This window comes from Carassius auratus, chromosome 28 (genome assembly GCF_003368295.1).
Source record: "Carassius auratus strain Wakin chromosome 28, ASM336829v1, whole genome shotgun sequence".
Taxonomy (NCBI): domain Eukaryota; kingdom Metazoa; phylum Chordata; class Actinopteri; order Cypriniformes; family Cyprinidae; genus Carassius; species Carassius auratus.
Window position 1 is genome coordinate 13,932,676 of NC_039270.1, and position 20,510 is coordinate 13,953,185.

The following is a 20,510-nucleotide window of genomic DNA, read 5'->3' on the forward strand; positions in this document are numbered from 1 at the left end:
GTACTGAGCTGAACTAGATTTGATGACCAGTTCATGAACAAATTTAAGTAATTTTTCTTTTTTTCTAATTTGGGGTTTGATAAATATTTTGCAAAGACTGAACACGTATGGGTAATCTGTTTAAAATGTAAGATTTTCAATAGAAAATTGAACGAGATAATAAAATGAATAAAAAACACTATATGGCAGCACCAACATGCGCAGTGCATTTGTTTCTGTAAATTGTGGAGATTTCCATAGAATTATATTACTTTTATACTGAACAAAAACAATTTTTTATCCCCTAACCCTAACCCTTTCAGAAAACCTGTTTGCATTGTTATACTTTAAGATAAACATAATTTACTATTTTAAATAATTTCTTTGCTTGGGCACACCAAAATTGTAATTTTTACTAGCCTTGTGGTGAAATTTGGTCCCCACAATGTAACATAATCAAGCAAGCAGGCAAGCGCGCGCACACACACACACACACACACACACACACAAACAAACAATTTGAGTACTATGATGGGATGTCCAGCCCCAGGACATCATTTATGTTGTTGTATGAATCTGTGGTATAAAAATGATTCATCTTCCTTTAATGAACTTGAGACTGTTATGGTTATGGCTCTCTGTGGATCTGCTTGATCCTTCTGCCGGGATCCGCTCTACACCACAGGGCTCGACTCACAGTTGATGACTGATAGCATCCAAACTATAAATACTCTAACTAACATTTGATCTCATTTTATGAAGTGAAATAAATGAAGAGCGCTGATGAGCGATGCAAAATATTTTATTTGATATTTGAGGTATTATTAGACACAAAATGCTGTTTTATCACTGAAAAAAGCAAAGCACAGTAAAGAAACACATGTTCTAGAAAGCTCTTTTGGTTGAACTGAATTGTTTAAGGCACCATAGGAACATTTCGGCATGATGGTGTACTGTACTTCCTTGGCTTTAATGTAATAGCTATTAAGAATGAAAACAGTAACAGAGTACAGCATCACAGTTTTGTATTTATGCATATCAAGTGGTATAAGGCCTCTTAACCTCCGTCTCTCCTAGTGTTTATTTATTCATCCTGTCCTTTGCCCTGCAGAGCCCCCAGAAGCCCATTTGCAGTAGTAAAGAGATTAATAGGAGAGGAGCCATCCGTAATAAGAGTGGACTGCAGACCCAAAGACTGCAGGAGCTTCACCTGGAAGAAAACACGGTACATGTTTCATTGGGTTATTTATCCCACTGACAAAAGATTAAAACGGCAGAATCTTCATGCATCCATAAAGCATTTGTGATGCAAAGCCACTACAGAAAGATGTTCGTTTGCTATCCCAATGCTGACTTACCTGTAGTTCGGGCCCGGCTCGGGCCATTTCCTTCAGGGTTTCTGTGCCCAGGTTCTCCATCAACTCCTTGAAGCGCAGGCTCTCAATCTCTGCCATTTTTTGCTGCTTCTGTACCTCCAGTTGGTCCATCTCCTTCTTGTACTTCAGCTCCTCCTCACGCGCCTTACACAGACGGGCCAGCTCAGCATCCTGACACACAGAGGAGAGGAAAATGGTCAAAACCTAACAGGGTAAAAATAGAAAAAGATGGGAACTAGCATAGTCTGGATGACATACGGCTTCGATTTTCTGAGCCTCTGCTTTGAGTCTGGCCTCTTCGACCGCTGCCTCTCCCTGTATACGAGCGGCCTCGGCTCTCGATTGTGCCTCAGCCTTCGCCGCTCCTGTACTCTCCACTGCAGCACTGGGAAACACACACACCGATTACTGACCGTCAAAACCTTAGATGTGCAGACAAACATTAGCATAGCATTGGCCCTCGCAGTGAACTCACCTCAGAGCCTCTAGCTCAAGCAGTTCCTTCCTGGCTTTCTCTGCCTCAGCCTGGTCTGTGATCTTCTGCCTTTCCAGCCGACCCCGAGCCTCCTGCTCCAGACGCTCTGCCTCGTGCCTGAAACAAGGAAAATTTATGTACCGTAAATAGGCATGACGAACAAATACATAGGAAAAATAGGGGAAGCTGGTGGAATAACAGAAGTTTGAGTCTTTTTTAAAGCTACACTGTGTCATTTTTGGCACTGTAGCAGTTAATAAATGAAACTCTCTCTGTCTTGCAACAGAACATTGTAAGTTACATAGTGTACCTTTGAAGAAAACATCATAGGAAACCATTGTTTATTTTAATTTAGAGATTCAGTGAGACTAAGAATTAGGTGAAGGAAAAAATTCCCATCAAGCTTTTCACTCTGGCTGATATTTGCACACGATTGCTGCATTTCACCCCCTAGTGGCACGTATATAAAATAGGTATAGATATGTGTATAAAATACAAACACATGAAATAGAATATACTAATCGTAATTTGTTCCCTGAGCATTTAAGAACCGATTTAAAATTGGCTGGTGAAGGAGCAGACCTTGGTGGTGGGTTTGGGTGCTGCAACAGAGAAGGACCGTCCACTCTTAAATGTACTTTAAATTTCCCTTAAATTTCATATTTGTGGTATATTTGATTTTTGCACATTAAACATATTGGTTATTCTGACCACGGTTCTCACTAATCTTATAGTTCTGATCAGAAAAGCTGAAAGGTTTGCATCTGAAAAATTCTGCAAACACATTTGACTGTAACATGACGCAGCCACTGCACTACTCCTACTGGAAATTAACCTGGAAAAATCAGTCTGTTGTTTGTCTGAAATAGTGAAAAGTATGTAGTAATATTGAATTCTGTAACATAAGAAATGTTATGATTTTAAGGATTTAAATTGTAATTATTAATATTATATGTAAATGAAAGAATTTAAATATTTAAATAATTGATAGAAATAAAAAATGCTAGAGAGAGTAAGGTGCTGTGTTTGGTTTGTACCGTGCAGTAGCCTCCTGTGAATTGGTGGTGATCTCGATGGCGAGTTGCACACTCTTCTGCAGGGCGTCCCGGGTGCGCTGGTCCACCGGCTCCACAGACTGAATGTCCACGCTGCTGATAACTAACCCGTTCTGATTGAAGCGCAGGCTGGACCGCACCGCAAGCTTCTCATCAAAACCAAAGACAGCTGAACAGATGATCCTGTTGGAGTTCTGAAAGAGGAAAAGATGCATAACGTCAGAGCAAAGACATAAGACAAACAAGCCTGGTCACATCCTAATCATCATCTGTTCACTCTTGAATTGACGTTTTTGGGGCGTTTTTTATTTTTATTTTAGGGGCTTAAGCATACATTGAAAATGAACAAATCAAGAAACACACAACATGAAAGCTTTACAGTAAATAACAAATGCAGCTGCAGTATTGTAGGAGTATTAAAACCCTTTCAAAGCAGTTTGTAACACACATGGACACACGGGTCAAATACAGAAAAACACAACATTATACTGTTCAAAAGCATGGGCTTGGTAAGACTTTTATAAAGTTTCTGAAAGACGTATTATATGCTCACCTGCATTTATTTAATGAAATATACAGTAAAACGGTAATATTGTGAAATATTATTACAATTTAAAATTAATGTTTGCCATTTTAAATCTAGTTCATTCCTCTGATGTCAAAGCTGGATTTTCAGCATCATTACTCTAGTTTTCAGTGTCACATGATCATTCACAAAAAGTCATTCTGATATGCTTTTCAGAAACTTCAAAATAACAGCATTTAATTCAAGCAGGATTTTTTTGTAACTTTGCACATTAACATTGCATCCTTGCTAAACAAAAGCGCTGTATTAATTCAATCTTAAAAAAAAATACATATCTAATCTAACTGACCCCAAACATTTGAATGGTAGTGTAAACTTTTATTGCCACATTTACAATCACTAAACAAAGAGAGGTATCAGAGCAATAAATCTCTGAAGGTGTGTCACATACCTTGTGGAAATCATCAAACTGCACTGAGGCCACGGCTCCTCTGATTCTGGAAGCGATGGCTTTGCACGCGTCACCCACAAAATCTGGCACAGAGAACAGAGCTGTAGCCTTGGCCGCCTCGGTGGGCTGTTTGATATCAAAGTGCCTGACACAGAGAGAAAGAAAGTGAGTGAGTGAGTGAGCTCCTCTGAGCAGCCTATTGTTTACTTGCACTTCATTATTCCTGGAGACATTTTCTAATAAGGCTTTAGATGACACAAACACAACGAACCAGTTGTAAGAGAGCTGCAGCTGCAAGCGAGCGTGATCGGCCGTCTCGATGATGATGATGTCCGTGCAAAAGTCTGGGCCGAGCAGGAGACAAATGGTTTTAATGACATTCGGACGTTTGGGTTTGTCTCCGGAAAGGGAAAGAACTGTAAACTGTTCATCAGGACCCAGCATCACCATTTCAGGGCCAAACACCACCCTGTGAGAGAAACAGAATGAGAAAGAGAATGGAAAAGAGAAATTAATTTTAAGTTTTTCACTTAGCAATGTAGCAATTACCTACTCACACACAAAAAGTAATAAGTCATAAAAATAAAACTACTTATGAGGAATTCCACAGAACTAACATATGGACCTATAAGTCTTAGGAAAGATGTTGTATAACCATATGTCTTTCACTACTACACACCTGGCCCTCTTCTCTCTGTAGTCATACACCTGCACAGCCGCATTGTGTGGGACACGAAAGGACACCAATCTGGTTTTATCTCTCTCGGCTTGTGCAATGTTTCTTCCTCGCTCCGAGCGGTCCGCTAGCGATTGAGACAGAAGAGTCTCCACATTGGCTGGAAGCTCTTTCTCCCACAGTTCCTCATCCTGCGTTAGCATGTAGGTCTGGCCAATCACAGCCCGCACCTGAGGAGCAGACAGAAGGTCAGCTGGGATATGAAGCACTTTCATGTCATGATATTGTTTCTGAGGTTTTAGCGTTTACCCTCGAGCTTGTCAATATTAATTCAATTAATAAAACTCAAGCTAAACTGTAGTCCTTCAATAATAAACATGAGACTTAGCCTTATTATTTTACAGTTATTGTGTTACATTTTCTAAACTGAAAATAAAGATTAAGGAATATTTCGCCTCAATTTCACTTCAAAAATATTTTTCCTAACCCATATAATTTTTTCGTCTGTCTCACAAACACAAAAGTTCGATTTTTGGATGAATGTCATAGCTACACTTTTCCTTAAAATTAAACTGAATGGGGAAAATGTATAAAATTAATTTATTCATGAAATAAACACTTTTAAGGTCTCCTTGTTCATGTTACATGTACTTACTATTATGATAACAATAAATGATGCATAATTACATGCAAGTAACCCTAAGCCAAACCCTAATCATATAGTAATTAAATGTAGTTAATTAATATTACTCTATACTTAAATATATAATTAAACTGTAACAAGGACACCTTAAAATATTTATAATAATATTTATTTGAATGATATATCTGTTATTTTAATATTCTGAAGTCTTATGTGAGCTGTGTGTGTGGAATAACCAATATTCACAGAAAAACCTTCCCCTCCGCTGTGGCTTATAATCAAATTATGATGACATTAGATGCACACTTTACAACAAATTAAGTTGTGCATTATAGTCTTCCCATGTAAAAAGAAAAGAGTCGAATGTGATTTTGGAAATCGTAGAAATGTAAAGAATGCATTTGTTCTTAATGGTCAAATCTTGCCTTTCCAGTTTTGATGTCTCGGACGTAAATGCCCTCATTCTCATCCAGCGGGATAGCATCTCGTCGAAGCAACACCTCTACGGTGGCGGGTGGCACGTATTCGATTGGGCCGCGCAGCATCCAACGGTCACCTGGACGCCGCTGTATTCCCTTCTTTTTGGCTCGGCTGGCCCCTTCTTCTTCATCTTCCTCTTCCTGCTGAAGTGTTGAGGAGTGGGGAGGCGGGGTGAAAGAGAGAAAGAAGGAGGGAGGAGTAACAATGGCAAACATTAGTGTAAGGTGGGGACACACACTGCAGCACAAGTGACATACGATCAGACTGTGTGCATAAGCCCAGGTGAACAAATAGAAAAAAAAATGCATATCTGGAATGCATAAAAATCATATTTATCAAAACAAAAATGAGGATGGGAATTAAAGTAATCATAATGGGGAGGGGATACAAGGGAATGAATTAATAAAGGAAGTGATTCGCTGACATATTAGTCCTCTAAATGTCAGTTAAAGGATGATTTATGTTCACACAATATGTTCATTGATCCAGAATCAAGTTCTTCCTGTTCACACAATTCATGACACGGCAATTTATTAGTTTAAATAAGCGCCCTAAACAACAAACCTAGTTCACAAACACAAAAATCAGCTGGGTGAAAAAGCACTCTCTTGTCTTATCATATAAACATAAAGACAAACATTTCAGGAATGCTGAATGAGTTATATGGACTAAAGGGCAACGGCAGCACCCTGTGAAATGGGTAACGTCTGTAAACACAATACACCCACTCTCTATTTGTCTTCTTTTGTTCTGAACTCTTCAACAACCAAGTCTAGGTCCACACCCTGCATTTTCACTCGTTTCTCTCCTTGTTTGAATACTATTTGAATGAATCAGAGCGCTCTTCTTTTTCTCTACTGCAGACCGCAGTTGTTCAGAACACATGCAGAGGTTCAAACACTCAATTTCTAGTTAATTATGTACTAAATGAGTGATTTTAGTAATTGATTACGGATGTTCAAACATGTCCTTTACCCCTTCAGTGTCAATGAAGGCTTCGACAGCACGCAGCACGAGTCCCTCCTCCTCTGACAGCACATATACGTCCTGAATGCCGTTCTCCAAATGCTCTCCTGGCCTGAGGAAGAACGAACGCTCACCCTGTGAGACCACCAGACAGAAAGAGTCAGTGCAAGTTACATCGCAAAGTTATTATAAATCTATATTTATGGTTCTATTAAAATTTACAGTGGATTTAACAAAACATGAAACTTAAATAGCCAGTGATGAGTAGTAATCAGTATTTTATGATTAGGTTTAAAGAGCAGAGAAAGAGCAAAAAAAAAGTAAAATGTCTGCATACATTAGCCACGATTAAAATTTATGCGCTTCATGGCATTGGATTATAATATGGCAAATTAAATATTATTAAAAGCTATAAGATACTTGAAGAACAATGTTACAAAACATTGCAATTTCAAAAAAAATAAAAAATTATATTTATCATAGAATCCTGAAAACATGCATCACTGTTCCCACAAAAAAAAAAAAAAATTAAACAATTATTAGAAATGTTTCTTGTATTAGAGTAATTTAAAATGATTTCTGAAGGATCGTGTGACACTGAAGACTGGAGTAATGATGCTGGAAATACAGCTTTGCATCACAGGAATAAATGGCATTTTTTAAATATATTCATCAGTATCACTGATTGTTATGTTATATTTAAAAAACAAAGTGTAACATTTGTTACACATGCTCATGATAAGCATGTTGTAACCTTAACCTCTTGCACACTTTGCATCAGATTTATTTTTGCCAAAAACTGCAAAAATGTTTGCAGATGTAATTTTCATTCATATATTTTTAAGTGTGACTTGAGAGTTTTATATTAGGCCTCTGTTTATCCTGCGCAGCAGCCTTCAGGATAATAATGGGTTCCAGTAATAGCCACTTAACATTGAATGCGTTGAAACCCCAGACGGATTCGCTCACCTTCACCACTCTCTTCTGTCCGAGCTGAGGTTTTCCGTCAGCCCCCACGGGGTCCAGAACCACGCAGTACTGCCTGCTGTTCAGAGTGGTTACGTCCACCACCCCGACGACCTCCTCGGCCACAGAGGGAATGTGAGCCTCTCTGTCTGCCACGGTCACCAGCCACTCTTCTCCGGTGCGCCGCTCTCGGCCCCCGGCGTCACGGAACGGACGCAGAGCGCGCACATGCAGAGCATTCTAATGAACGGGGAATGACAAGCAGGCGTTCAGAATTAAGCTTGGGGCAAAACTGTGCTCTGAAGCTGTGACTTCATTAGTGGAGAGCTTTCGTCCTTAATCACTATGTGCTATACGTTAACCTTTCTGTTGAACCAATTAACCCCCCAATCTCTCATTACCTGTGTACTTAAAGTGTGAATGGAGAAGTAACACATGCTAATGGAAACTACAGGGAAAGGGACAGAAGAGGGTACCTTGTCCGTGAGGATGAAAGCATTGACGATATCCACCACCTCTTCATGAGCTCCAGGCAGATAAGCTCCCACCTTACAGACTTGCCATTCCTCGCCTGAAACACACACACAGCTTCAGCCATATGTATTTGAATATGCATGCAAAATATTAACTGTTAACTATGTTTGTCTATACAATGAAAGGCAACTAGCCACTGAAAGGCCACTGACTTCCACTGTATTGAAATTTTTTGCACATTTTGCAACTTTTGTGTTCCACAGAAGGATAAGATCATGCAGGTTTGGAACAACATGAGGGTGAGTAAGTCATGAAAGTGAACTATCTCACAAACCAGTAACTCTTTGGACTCCACTGCGGTCCAGGCCCTCTTTGCGCGCTCGGAGGCGAATGGCCTGATTCTCTCTGATCACCGTGGCCTTTATGACTTCAAGCACCGCCACCTCCTTCCTGGGAATGTACGTCCCTGCCGGAAATAAAACACTCTCCAGGTTAGACATCTTACAGCATATGGCATACATTACGAAGGATGCAGTACACTTTATTGTGATTGAGAGTAGCTTGCATTTCCCCTTTTCAATTTACACATGCAAATGAAACTGAAGTCAATTCAAGTTCGGTTTATTTGCACTGTGCTTTTTACCAAACAGCTTTTCTACATTGTGATGTCGTAACTGTGATTGAAAATTTATCATTTTGTGGTAACTAGAAGTGGAATTATTACCCAATGTAGTTAATATCTGAAAAACTGTGTTCAATAGATTTACTTCCCCTTTCATGACCACCGTGAAATAATATAGCGAGAGATGTCTTAGTGTTCAATGTTTTGTAGAGTTACCATCGTGGTGAAGAGTAGAGTCTGAGGTTAGGTTAAGAAGGGCTACAAAACCCGAAGACTATTTATACTGTGTGTTGCTTAACATATAAATGCAGGTATATAGTGATAGTTACATTAGCACATGCTAGTACTTAACCATTAAGCAAAATATGCAGACGATATAATCAAAGAGTTAGTTATCAATATTTCAATTAAACTGCAATTAACATGTCTGTGTAGTACAAATGTATTTTTCTATTAACTTAATCTTTGAGTTGGATTACTTACTTAAATGTTTCTCAGTTTTCTGAACTTATCGGATTTTACAATGCAGACAAAACTACATAAGCGACAAGTCTTCTTGTTAGTTACTGGGGCTTTACTGAACATGTGTAGGAAAAAAAAAACATTGGGGCATTCTTCTATGTACTGTAGCATTGCACCATAAGGAACATCTTCACTTGCTTTTATTTCCCTCTGAACTTCATCATTGTCAATTGCTCTGAGCAAGTAAACTAGTCCAGGTTGGCACACAAAACCCTGTAAAGCTAATGGTAGTTGTGCGGCAGTGGTACCTGGTCCCTCAAACAGCCACTCGTCTCCTGCTACCCTCTTCTCTCCTCCCTCCTCCTCAAAGTCCAGCAGGGCCTGCAGACGCAGAGCTGTGTCCGGATACACAATCTGCAGTGGCGTCACATCCTGTGAGAGACAGAGAAGTAGACCAGGTGTTTCATAACAATAAGAAGATAATTCTATTAGAATGTAAAATAGTAATCATTACAAAAAATAATGATAAGAGATCTGCTGCAAAATGGTGCTCGTTGTGATCTAGTCAACATGAGCTGATGAAAAACATAGGTGTGACACAAATTTGCAACTTTTTTTTTTTTGATGGAAACCACCACCTGTTGAAACTACCGACAAGTCTGAGCTCATAAGCTACAAGCTGCTGCAAAGCAACATGTTCAACTTCATACCTTCTGAATCTCTTCACCGGGGTAGAGGGGGAACGGGTCCTGGGTCAGACGGATCTCCAGGTCAGCATGTCTGAGCTTAGCTTGACCCGATGCATCAAACTGAACCCGGCCTTCATCATTTCGGGCAACAGGGTTGAGCACAACACAATAATGCCTGGGAGGCACCATGATCATGCGGACAGGGGCAAACAGAATCCTAAAAGAAAAGAGGAGGAAAATTTCAGTGACACGATCGTTCAAAAGTATGGGTCAGTACATTAATTGCAGGGCAACGGGGTCAGTACATTAATTGCAAGGATGCAATTAATTAAATTAAATGTCACAGTTAAGACATATATAATGTTACAAAATACTTTCAATAATTGCTGCTCTCTTAAACTTTAAATTACTCAAAGGAAAACGTGTTCACAGTTCCCACAGAAATATTAAGCAGCACAGCTGTTTTTAATATTGATAATAATAAGAAATGTTTCTTAAGCAGCCAATCAGAATGATTTCTGAAGGATCGTGTGAGTAAGGATGCTGAAAATTCAGCCATCACAGGAATAAATATATAGTAAAACTGAAAACTTTTTTAAAAATGTGAATATTATTTCACAATATAACTGTTTTCACTGTATTTTTGATCAAATAAATGCAGTCTTGGTAAGCAAAAGAGACTTCCTTTAAAAACATTAACAAATCTTAATAACTAAAATATTGATTTGTATTTGTAAAAATAACTGAAAGTTTGAGATGAATATAAACTGTTAGAGTTAACTGTATGAAATATAGAACATCGACATAACCCAAATTAATAAATGGTTCATATCATCTGTTGTTTGAATTCTGCTTGATAACACACCACGTATCCCAGCAACTCTCTCTTTCATCACAGCCTGAAACCTGACACCCTCCTAATTTGCAAATGCCCTACATATAATGCCCCAGTTTAGCCACTAAAATTTCCTTGTTTACATTCAAATTAAAAAGCAATTTACATAAAATCTAAAAAACCCAATGGGAACCTGCATTTCAAGGTCTACTGCCAGGTTACCTCTCATTGTCCTGGCGTATATAGGTGAGAGGGCCGATCTCCACCCGTGCAATGTTGGTGTTCTGATCCAACACATGGATGTAGTGGTGAGGGGGGATCCTGATGATTGAGGCACCGAGCAGATGATCAGCGTCCATATTTCTTCCAACCGGTACTCCTCACAAACTCTAATTTGGAGGAATGTAGAGATTAGTGACCAAAATGCAGTAAAATGACAGTGATGTAGTGATAATCTGTGCATATGACTACTTCTTCAGGGTCATGTGATATTATTTCCACAATGTGATTAATCATTTATGCTGTCTTCCATTTGCTACATGATACCTTAAAAAGCTTCCTGTGTTAGTTTTTATTCTGCATGAAAAATCCAATGATATAATGGTGAGCAGGATAAGATTTCATGAGCGAACACACCTCAGCTTCTTATCTCTTTGGGACAAATTCATGATGTGATAACACTTAGCTTGTTGTCTGGGATTATAACTGATAAAATGCTGAAAAGTCCTTGATTTTGTCTAATCTAAATTGTAGATTTTAGTTTGTAGCAAGAAAAATCTGTCAAAGTTCTTCACACACACACAAACACACACCAACACAATTGTTAGATCAACCTCTAAGAATGTTGCCCAACACTTGAATCGCCCCTTAACCTTTACTAGTGATATCAGGTAGTTTTCTAATCAGCGGTTAATTCCATCAGGTGCTTGATTTCACATAGAGCAGCTGTTACTACACAGAGCCGTTGTTAATAGAGAAGATGCGCAAATCCACTTCATTTTCAGCGTTTTTTGGCGCATTTTCTCAGTTAACAACGGCTCTGTGTAGTAACAGCTGCTCTATGTGAAATCACGCACCTGATGGAATTAACCGCTGATTAGAAAACCGGCTTTACTGATGAGATGCGCATTAATGATCGGCCGATCGTGATCGGAGCACCCTTAATTATTGGCTTAGGTGCTACAAAGTCACAAAGAGTTTATCATTTTGAAATTAAGCAAACTTTGTAACAACGGGCAGAGAAATATGGCATAATTTTAACTGTTATATTTATATCTTAGAACTTTATCAGTAACAGTGTAACTGTTTCAGTGTGAATTGGAGACTTGATTTTAGTTATAATATACAGTCATAATATCATTATTGCGGGAGTCACATTTCCTACATTTCTGTCTTAATGCTATATAATATTCCAAAACTTCTAGATAATCCTCCTACACATTCTATCTGGCCTTGGTTGACAGTGTGATCAAATTAACATTTGAAATAACTAATAAAACACCATAAGCGGATGTTTTATTATTTATGAAGAAAAAAAAATATTATATATATATATATATATATATATATATATATATATATATATATATATATATATATATATATATATATATATATATAATTTGTGTTTGTTGGCTGTAATATGTACATTTACGCATACGAACGCCCATAAAACAAACGCATTTGTCTCAAGTCAATCAATCTAATCTTCCGCATGCCGTGACGCCAGTGCGTGGGCTGGACACGTTCACAGTGCACCAATAGAAAACCATGTAATCTGAGGATGAACGCGGAAATTACAGAACTGAATTAATGCATTACTTTAGTGACGATAAAAACATCGGAAAGAACTGACTACATGTTGGCACGACAGAAAAGTAAAAGCTTACGATTAATGATATCACAAATGAAACTACTTTTTATTTCGATTTCTTCATCTGATAATATAAGTGTAAATATTAAAAGTTAAAGTCCAAATAGACTGCGACTGTTTTCCACGACTGAAAACGGTAATAATTGTCCGTATTTTGCATATAAAGGCGAAGCTATTCCGCATTGCTTAAAAAATGCATCGTCCTCCGTGCATTACATCTCCATTAGTTCATCATGACGCAATTAAATAACATTCACAACTAAGCAAGTTAAGATGAATGTAGCTGCCCTAATGCAGTTTATCCTTTTAAGACTCGTCTTCCAAAAACCTGCGACATAAACGAGACTTACAGTTTCAGAAGAATGCGTCTTTAAAGCTGTCAGTCCGTCAGTTAAAGACGAGTGTGACTGCTGTGCGCTGGTTTATAGTACCTCGCGCTGGTAGGTGTGTCCTTGGAAGGAGTGGGCCCTGAGTGGGATTTCGCGGAGCAGGAGTCAGTGCATCACGTGGTTTACTGTAGCTGAAATTATAGATCCTGATGTAGGCCAGCAAATATATTTATGCATTTAGCAGACGCTTTTATATAATCATTTTATTTCTAAGTGTTAAATCAACCACCTGTTTGTTCGCTTTGTAACATTGGGATCAAATGATTGCCATTGCATGATCCACATAATTTATATAGGCTACATAGCCTACATATAGAGAGTTCATGCTAGTGTGCATCCATAGTCCTACTAGCCATTTAAACAGCTCTAAAAACGTTCTCTTGTTTTTAGCAAAGTTGTAGTAGACCAGAGGTTACGCAAATTAGCTAAAACAGTACATTGGAAATATTAAGTAATGTTAGAGTGGCATAATTTTTTTTAAAGGCTTAATTTTCCTTGTAAAGTTGGCTGTGTGACATCTTATGGTTTTATTTCAAGGGGTCATGAACTATAAAATCCAAATTCCCTTCAGAACTCAAAATTTCTGTATTAGTCTTAAAACAGCTTATATTGAAGCCAGTCTGCCAAATTGGTTGAGGTATGTGACACTTTATGACGTAATAGTGTGGCTAAGCACCATTTTAGCAGAAGAAGATCAACGCCCACTTCTACGTCACTGTCTTTTTAGCCCCAACCACCAATTCACTTATGTCGTGTAAATAACAAGAGAGGCAAATGCAGGTCTAGAAAGCAAACAATAAACTTTTTCTGATTTAATATTATTTTTAATAAAGTTCCGGGATTGCGTCGGGAAGAACTTGGTCCTTTGTTCACTGGGGATTCATTTACAAACATTTACATTGAATCATTCAGCAGACGCTTTTATCCAAAGCGACTTACAAAAGAGGTGAGCAATAAAAACAATCAGATCAACAAGGGAGCAACAGTATTTAATACAAGTGCTTGTCAAACACAGTACACAAAGAAAGGCAGTTTTTTAAATAAATTAGACCAAAACGAATAGAATAGAATAGAATAGAATAGAATAGAATAGGTTAGTGCTAGTATTAATTGGTCAGGTGCTGGCAAATAATCTGTGTCAAAGCAAAAGATGTGTACAAACAAGGCATAATTCAACACAGGATTTTCAGAAAGATTGAAATTAAAAGACAATGCTGTGCCGATTATTTTGGATCCGACAGTAATGTATCAACACATGTGTGAGTAACTGTTATGGGTTCACTATTGCTTTGTCTGTTATTACAGATTATTTGATATGTACTCAGTATTCATGCATTTTAAACCTAAATCACAGCAGCTGTCAAACTTACACAACTATTAGACCACAATGAGTGTTCCTTGACTTCCTTGTCTACAGTCCTCCACGCCCATGTTCTGATGAAAAGGGTTAAAAACAGGACAGAAAATAGCCCATAGTTCCTAAATTATAAAGTTTTTTGTGTAAATATCTTGATCACTTTATAAGAGGACCTCAGAGAACAGTACAAATAATAAAACAAAGGCAATGCATAACCCCTTTTAAACATCGCAAAAGCGCAAACGTTGTTGTTCCTGGTTGTTAGGGGAGTTACATTTCAAAACATTAACCGTGCCATTATAGTTGAAGAAACACCCTCATGTTGTTGCTCAGTCTTTAGTAAAGCAACGAGCAGACGTTGACCAATAACAGTCATCGTAACTCAAGTGGGCGTTCTCGTCTGTGTCCCTCCGTCCAATCAGAGAAGTCTATGTTGAAGGTTCCGCGCATGCTCAGACGTCGCCTCCACATGTGTTTCTTATGCGTAGGCTCCGGTGGAGGTCACTGTGATCTAACAGCGCTGTCGGTGAGTGCTCATGTTGTAAGAGACTTGCGCTATTTTAATATAGCCTTGGTGTTTATTTACTTTACATAAAGTCCGATAATAATAATCCGGCGTTTTCGAAAGAGAAAAAAGCAAGATTAGTCTTGGTGGTTAAAGTGCAATCAGCGGCTCTTGATTGCATGTCAGTTGCAGCATTAGCGTGTAGCAAGCTAATTAAATACACTTTGCTTCAACGGTATTATTTAAATCCCTCTTAGATTTTTCCTTCATGTAATTTATTGTATTAGCCAATACCTATTTTACAAGGACAGTTTATTTACTGTAAGGTTTTTTTTATTTATTTACCAATGCTTTTCGCTTCCATGTCTGAGCCGCTTAAAGTGAGGACAGGTCAGCACGTTTCTTTCATGTCAGTGTCACTGCTGTCGAGTCGAAGCTAACCAGTCAGAATGGTCTGATTATTCAAGGGTTTTTAGATGAACGAGAGATGGTTAAGATGAATCTGCTTCTGTCCCCAGAACTGTCATTGCAGCCATGGCAAAGCTCTTCGAGTCCATTGGAAAGCTGGGCTTGGCCTTGGCCATAGGAGGAGGTGTAGTGAACTCTGCACTTTTCAATGGTACGTTCACAGCTAAATTAACGGTTTCATAGTTGTTTGAGTTTATAAAATTATTACTATATAAAGCCAGGTGTTTCTATGCCATTATATTTGAAGAGCTGTTGTCTAACTCTGTGGGGGTTTTCATTACAGTGGATGCGGGACACCGGGCGGTCATCTTCGACAGGTTTCGAGGTGTTCAGGATGCTGTTATAGGGGAGGGCACACACTTCCTAATTCCCTGGGTGCAGAAGCCAATCATCTTTGACTGCAGGTCCCGTCCACGCAATGTGCCTGTCATCACTGGTAGCAAAGGTACATCACTCCCTAGTCTTTGTTTCTCTTACTGTTTCTGTCTGGCTTCTGTTCTTCAGTTTATTCTTTAATGTCTATATCTTTCTATCTCTCCGTATCACAAGTTGTTTATGCTTTTGCCATTACTAATAAAACTTAGGAAACTGCACAATGGGTCTGTCTGTCTTTGTCCCTCTCAGATTTGCAGAATGTCAACATTACACTTAGGATCCTGTTCCGGCCAGTTGCTACACAGCTGCCGCGGATTTTCACCAGCATCGGAGAGGACTATGATGAGCGAGTGCTGCCCTCCATCACCACCGAGGTCCTGAAGTCTGTAGTGGTGAGTATCACACACAACACGCTGTCAAAACATGTAAACCCTCAGAAAAGGTTTAGCAAGATTGTTTTTAAATAAGAAATTAATATTTTTTTCAGCATTGATGAAATAAATTTATAATGTAACAAAATTTTTCTATTTCAAATAAATGCTGTACTTTTGGATTTTCTGTTCAATGGATCCTGAATTTTTTTTTTTATCACTTTCCACACAAATATTAAGCTCTGCATAGATAATAATAATGGTATATTCATTAGGTCATATTTATTAACTGAATGCATATGAATGCCACCATAAAACTTTAATTGTAAGTGGGATACTCAAAGTTGGGGGCATGTCAGTGTGCAAATATGTCGGAGTGCTATTAATGCAGATTCTGCATTGATTGTAATTTATTATAAAAATATAATTTTATTGTACAGTTACACATGAAAAAATATTACCATTTAATTTACAGAACCTTAATAAACTGAATTAAAAAACTAAAAGAAAAACACACTTCAGGCACATTTGTTCATCATGTTATAGATTTAAAGTAAACAACAACAAAAACCAAACTTTAAAGTAATGTTATATTATATAATAATGTCACCATTTTGCTCTGACCAAAGTGATTTAAACACACCTGATGTTGTAATTACAACTTTACAATGCATAACACAAACTTCATAGGAGGACTTACATTTTAAATTATATTAAAATACAAAACAGTTCCTTTTAAATTTTAATATTTCACAATTTAAGTGTGTTTTTGATCAACTAAATGCAGACTTGATGAGAGTCTCACAAAAACACACATAAAATATAAATCTTACTGACCCCAGACTCTTGAATGGTAGTGTATACAGGGCTGGCTGTTGGGCAATATGTACAGGACAAGAGATGAAATAGATCACTTGGATTAAATGTAGTTTTGATGTATATCAATTTTTACCCCAGGCCCGTTTTGATGCGGGTGAGCTCATCACTCAAAGAGAGCTGGTGTCCAGGCAGGTCAGTGAGGATCTGACAGAAAGAGCTTCCACCTTCGGCCTCATTCTAGATGACGTCTCCCTGGTAAAGACCTCTGCTTTTCTTTGTTTCTGTTCTTCTTCACTGCCGTGCCTGACCCTAACACATTCGCTCCCCTCAGACACATCTGACGTTTGGCAAGGAGTTCACCGAGGCTGTTGAGTTGAAGCAGGTTGCACAGCAGGACGCTGAGAGAGCCCGGTTTGTTGTAGAAAAGGTAAGAGCCTCAAACTGTATTAGTGCCAAAGGGAATATTGCCCAAATGCGAGTAAAAAGAGATTACTGAGCTACTCTCCAGTTTGATCCCAAACCTATTTGGTACAGCAATTTTTATATGGTTTAAGTAGAATTGTAAGAATAATAATCTGACTCGGTGCTGTAAGTGATGCATAGAATCAAATACCAAAAACATGAACTAAATAAAATGTGCAGTTTGCATGGTGAAAAATGTATCATCAGTTAACCCAAAATAGTTTGGAATATTGCTTATATTAAAATAATAGCAAAATAATTCTGTTGCGTTTTCCACACTTTACATATACACTACTGTACAAATGTTTGCATAATGGATTTAAAGGAAGTCTCCTATTGTCATTAACACGTCATCATTTATTTTAATTAAAACTAGTAAAATTAGTAATGTTTTGAAATATTGTTACAATTGAACATAAGTGTTTTCTGAAGTTTGCTGATTTTTCAAACATTTATTATTATCATTAATGTTGAAAATAGTTGCTTTGAGATTGTTTGAATGGAAAGTTGAAAAAAACAGCGTTTATTTAAATCTTTTGAAACATGTTTCTACTGTCACTTTTGGTCATTTTAAAGCATCCCATAAGTATTTTTCATTTAATATATATATATATATATATATATATATATATATATAACATAGGAAATGGGGATGTTTATTATGTAATCATTTATTTTTTATTTTTTTACATTTCAAAATGATTTCAATATTAACATTTGAAAAATATAAATTCTGACTTGTAAAACTTAAAACTACTGTTTTATTTGCCCACAAGCTGCAGGTGATCTAACGTTCTCTTTGCATGTGTCTCCCAGGCAGAGCAGCAGAAGCAGGCAGCTATTATATCAGCAGAAGGAGACTCCCAGGCTGCGCTGTTGATCGCTAATTCTCTGGCAGTAGCTGGTGATGGCCTGGTGGAGCTGAGAAAGCTGGAGGCTGCGGAGGACATCGCCTTCCAGCTCAGCCGCTCTCGCAATGTTACCTACCTCCCGTCTGGACAGGGAACGCTCCTTCAGATACCACACTGATAGGAAAGCTAGAGACCCACACACACACACACACACACTTCACTTCTTCCCCTCTAAGCTTGGCTACTTTCGGAAATGGGGATGTCTGTAGAACCTATGAAACTATCTGATCAGCCTAAAGGCAAATTTTATAGAGACAAAGATACCTGGTGTTTTTCTCTCTTTTAGTCCTAGAAGTGTAGACTGCCACAAGGTGCTTTCAGCATTTGGAAAGAGTGAAGGAGAAACCCAGGGGAAGTGTCTGTGTGTGTAAATGTGCTTGGGTGCATATATTTGCATGTGGTAGTGTTTTTCTTGGCTAAGCCATTTCAGTTAAATTGATATACACAGAAGTTGATCTAAGTACCTTGCGAAGCTAAGTTAAACCGTACATTCATGAGTAGTGAATGCTGGATGATTGACATCAATCTCACCCTCTGCTCCTGCGAGAACGACTGTTTTGTGTTTTGGTTTGAATCTGTTTTTGTTGTATGTGGCAGAAGGAATGCCCCTTGTCTCACAAGTGGTGAATGGATAAAATGATCAATAAACAATTATTCCTTTATACTAAATCAAAATAACAGTTGAGTGCCTCTCATTATTATAGAGATATATTACTATAGTTTGTAGCCACACACACATTTTATAAATGATATATATCTATATCTATACCATTTGTTCCTCTGGTTTTGAAGCACACCTCAGAGGGAAATATGCCTTTTAGTGTCCACTAGAGGGCATCGGAGCTTATGAAAAAATAAGCAGCTCATCATATCAGCTTGTGAACTACATAGGCTAAAACAAAAATGACAATGTTTAATGCAGTAATACAATTGGAAAATACTACTTGTAATTATTCTAATATACAGGTTTTCTTTATTGGAAAAAATAAACATATCCCATTTATTTTGTCTTTCTCTTTTTGGCTCAAAGGCCAAATAGTGTCAGTTTGTTTTCAGAGATTTTCTTTCTTTTTTCAATTATACACAATTTTTTTATCCCCTCATCTTTGTCATTCTTTTGTCAGACATTAGTAAAACTTCATTGCAGGAGTATAGAATACACAGGAATGAGTAATTCTGTTATACTGTATCTACATTCCTGTTGCATGAGTACTGCACATTAACCGAGACGAGAGAAGTACATTTAACAGAAGTTAAGTGTGGAAATCTTAGCAATTACTCTTTTAGTCTTCACAGACAGAGCAGGCTTCACACACAGGATGTTGATGTTTCTTTCCTGTTTTACACTTGTGCTCAACACACATTTGTGGGCGCATACAACACAAATGTTAATCCTTGACCGGTTCCAAATTAAGTTTGAATAAATCATACAGTATTATGTCAAGCCTTACAATGTACTTGTGTTGAACAATTAATTTGCTATAAACTTGTTTAATCCCAACCGGAGGATGCTATTCACAGAATTCAGATGTTGAATAGTGTGAGGAGAGTTTTTAAAATCTCAGCATCAGTGTAGTGATAAATCACACAGATTAAACAGCAGCTGCTCTCTCAGACCTGTTTGTCAGTCATCGTCTCTATGGAGGGAAAGCAGATGAAAACGGAGATTGTTTGAATGGTTTAGCTGAGGCCATCATGTGTCATCACTGGACAGATGTAAATAGACTACAGCAAATGCTGCAGTCAAACAGTCATGGAATGCCAAACACACCCGCATCTGAATATGATATTTAAGTAATATCTTGGAGTGTCACTGAATGGTCTTGTGCCACAAGTAATAATAGCCATGCTGGTTTTCAGTACTAAACCAAGGATAAATGTGCTGTTTCAAAAGGTGAAGTGTCTTTGCTGAAAGTCTGCAACAGTGTATGTGAGTTATAACATGCTGGAAATATTGTATTTATGAGATTACGCATTAATCAGTATTTCTGTTCACCAGCTGGCTAATTTTCAACTGCAGTCCTTTGGTAAGATCTTTCAAAACCCTTTAGAATATAAAGAAGAATAAACAAAAAAATAACTTAACATCAGTACACTAACACAATAACAACAATCAACATTTTCACACAATTAACCACTGAACAACTAACCACCAGAAAATAGTCATTTCGGAGGAGACGGGCTCGTGTAATCTATTCATGGCATCACATGAATTATAAAATATAGATAATGAATCAATTACACATGTTATGTTTATCCTTTAAAAAAACATTCTTGTCTTTGTTGGAAAGTGAATAAGAGGCAT

General features: G+C 37.8%; 2 protein-coding genes across 3 annotated transcripts; one reads left to right on the forward strand and one right to left on the reverse strand.

Annotated features, from left to right (window-relative positions):
- Positions 1 to 763: 763 nt before the first annotated feature.
- Positions 764 to 13,024, reverse strand: LOC113046890 (major vault protein-like). 2 transcript variants are annotated; one of them, XM_026207986.1, is made up of 17 exons: positions 12,899 to 13,024; positions 10,898 to 11,064; positions 9,862 to 10,057; positions 9,460 to 9,583; positions 8,402 to 8,533; positions 8,070 to 8,164; positions 7,597 to 7,833; positions 6,637 to 6,762; positions 5,607 to 5,801; positions 4,542 to 4,768; positions 4,134 to 4,331; positions 3,863 to 4,007; positions 2,868 to 3,079; positions 1,831 to 1,947; positions 1,614 to 1,740; positions 1,338 to 1,526; positions 764 to 1,189 (listed from the first exon to the last, which is right to left on the reverse strand). In XM_026207986.1, exons 2-17 carry the CDS (start codon positions 11,032 to 11,034, stop codon positions 1,064 to 1,066), a joined length of 2,583 nt encoding a protein of 860 aa, XP_026063771.1. In that variant the 5' UTR covers positions 11,035 to 11,064; positions 12,899 to 13,024; the 3' UTR covers positions 764 to 1,063. The 2 variants fall into 2 exon arrangements, with proteins under 2 accessions (XP_026063771.1, XP_026063770.1); XM_026207985.1 differs by having other exon boundaries at positions 5,607 to 5,804.
- A 1,656-nt stretch (positions 13,025 to 14,680) lies between these two features.
- Positions 14,681 to 18,888, forward strand: phb (prohibitin). Its single transcript, XM_026207987.1, has 7 exons — positions 14,681 to 14,820; positions 15,318 to 15,418; positions 15,551 to 15,712; positions 15,892 to 16,034; positions 16,971 to 17,087; positions 17,164 to 17,259; positions 18,111 to 18,888. Exons 2-7 carry the CDS (start codon positions 15,334 to 15,336, stop codon positions 18,321 to 18,323), a joined length of 816 nt encoding a protein of 271 aa, XP_026063772.1. The 5' UTR covers positions 14,681 to 14,820; positions 15,318 to 15,333; the 3' UTR covers positions 18,324 to 18,888.
- The last annotated feature ends 1,622 nt before the right edge of the window (positions 18,889 to 20,510 follow it).

Coding starts and splice junctions, on each gene's coding strand:
- LOC113046890 (XM_026207985.1), bottom strand. CDS start 11,034: ATGGACGCTGATCATCTGCTCGGTGCCTCAATCATCAGGATCCCCCCT. Junction 1,948..2,867: donor TCACAGGAGGCTACTGCACG/GTACAAACCAAA, acceptor TCCTTGTTTCAG/GCACGAGGCAGAGCGTCTGG. Junction 1,741..1,830: donor CTTGAGCTAGAGGCTCTGAG/GTGAGTTCACTG, acceptor TGTGTTTCCCAG/TGCTGCAGTGGAGAGTACAG.
- phb (XM_026207987.1), top strand. CDS start 15,334: ATGGCAAAGCTCTTCGAGTCCATTGGAAAGCTGGGCTTGGCCTTGGCC. Junction 15,713..15,891: donor TGTCATCACTGGTAGCAAAG/GTACATCACTCC, acceptor TGTCCCTCTCAG/ATTTGCAGAATGTCAACATT. Junction 17,260..18,110: donor CCCGGTTTGTTGTAGAAAAG/GTAAGAGCCTCA, acceptor TGTGTCTCCCAG/GCAGAGCAGCAGAAGCAGGC.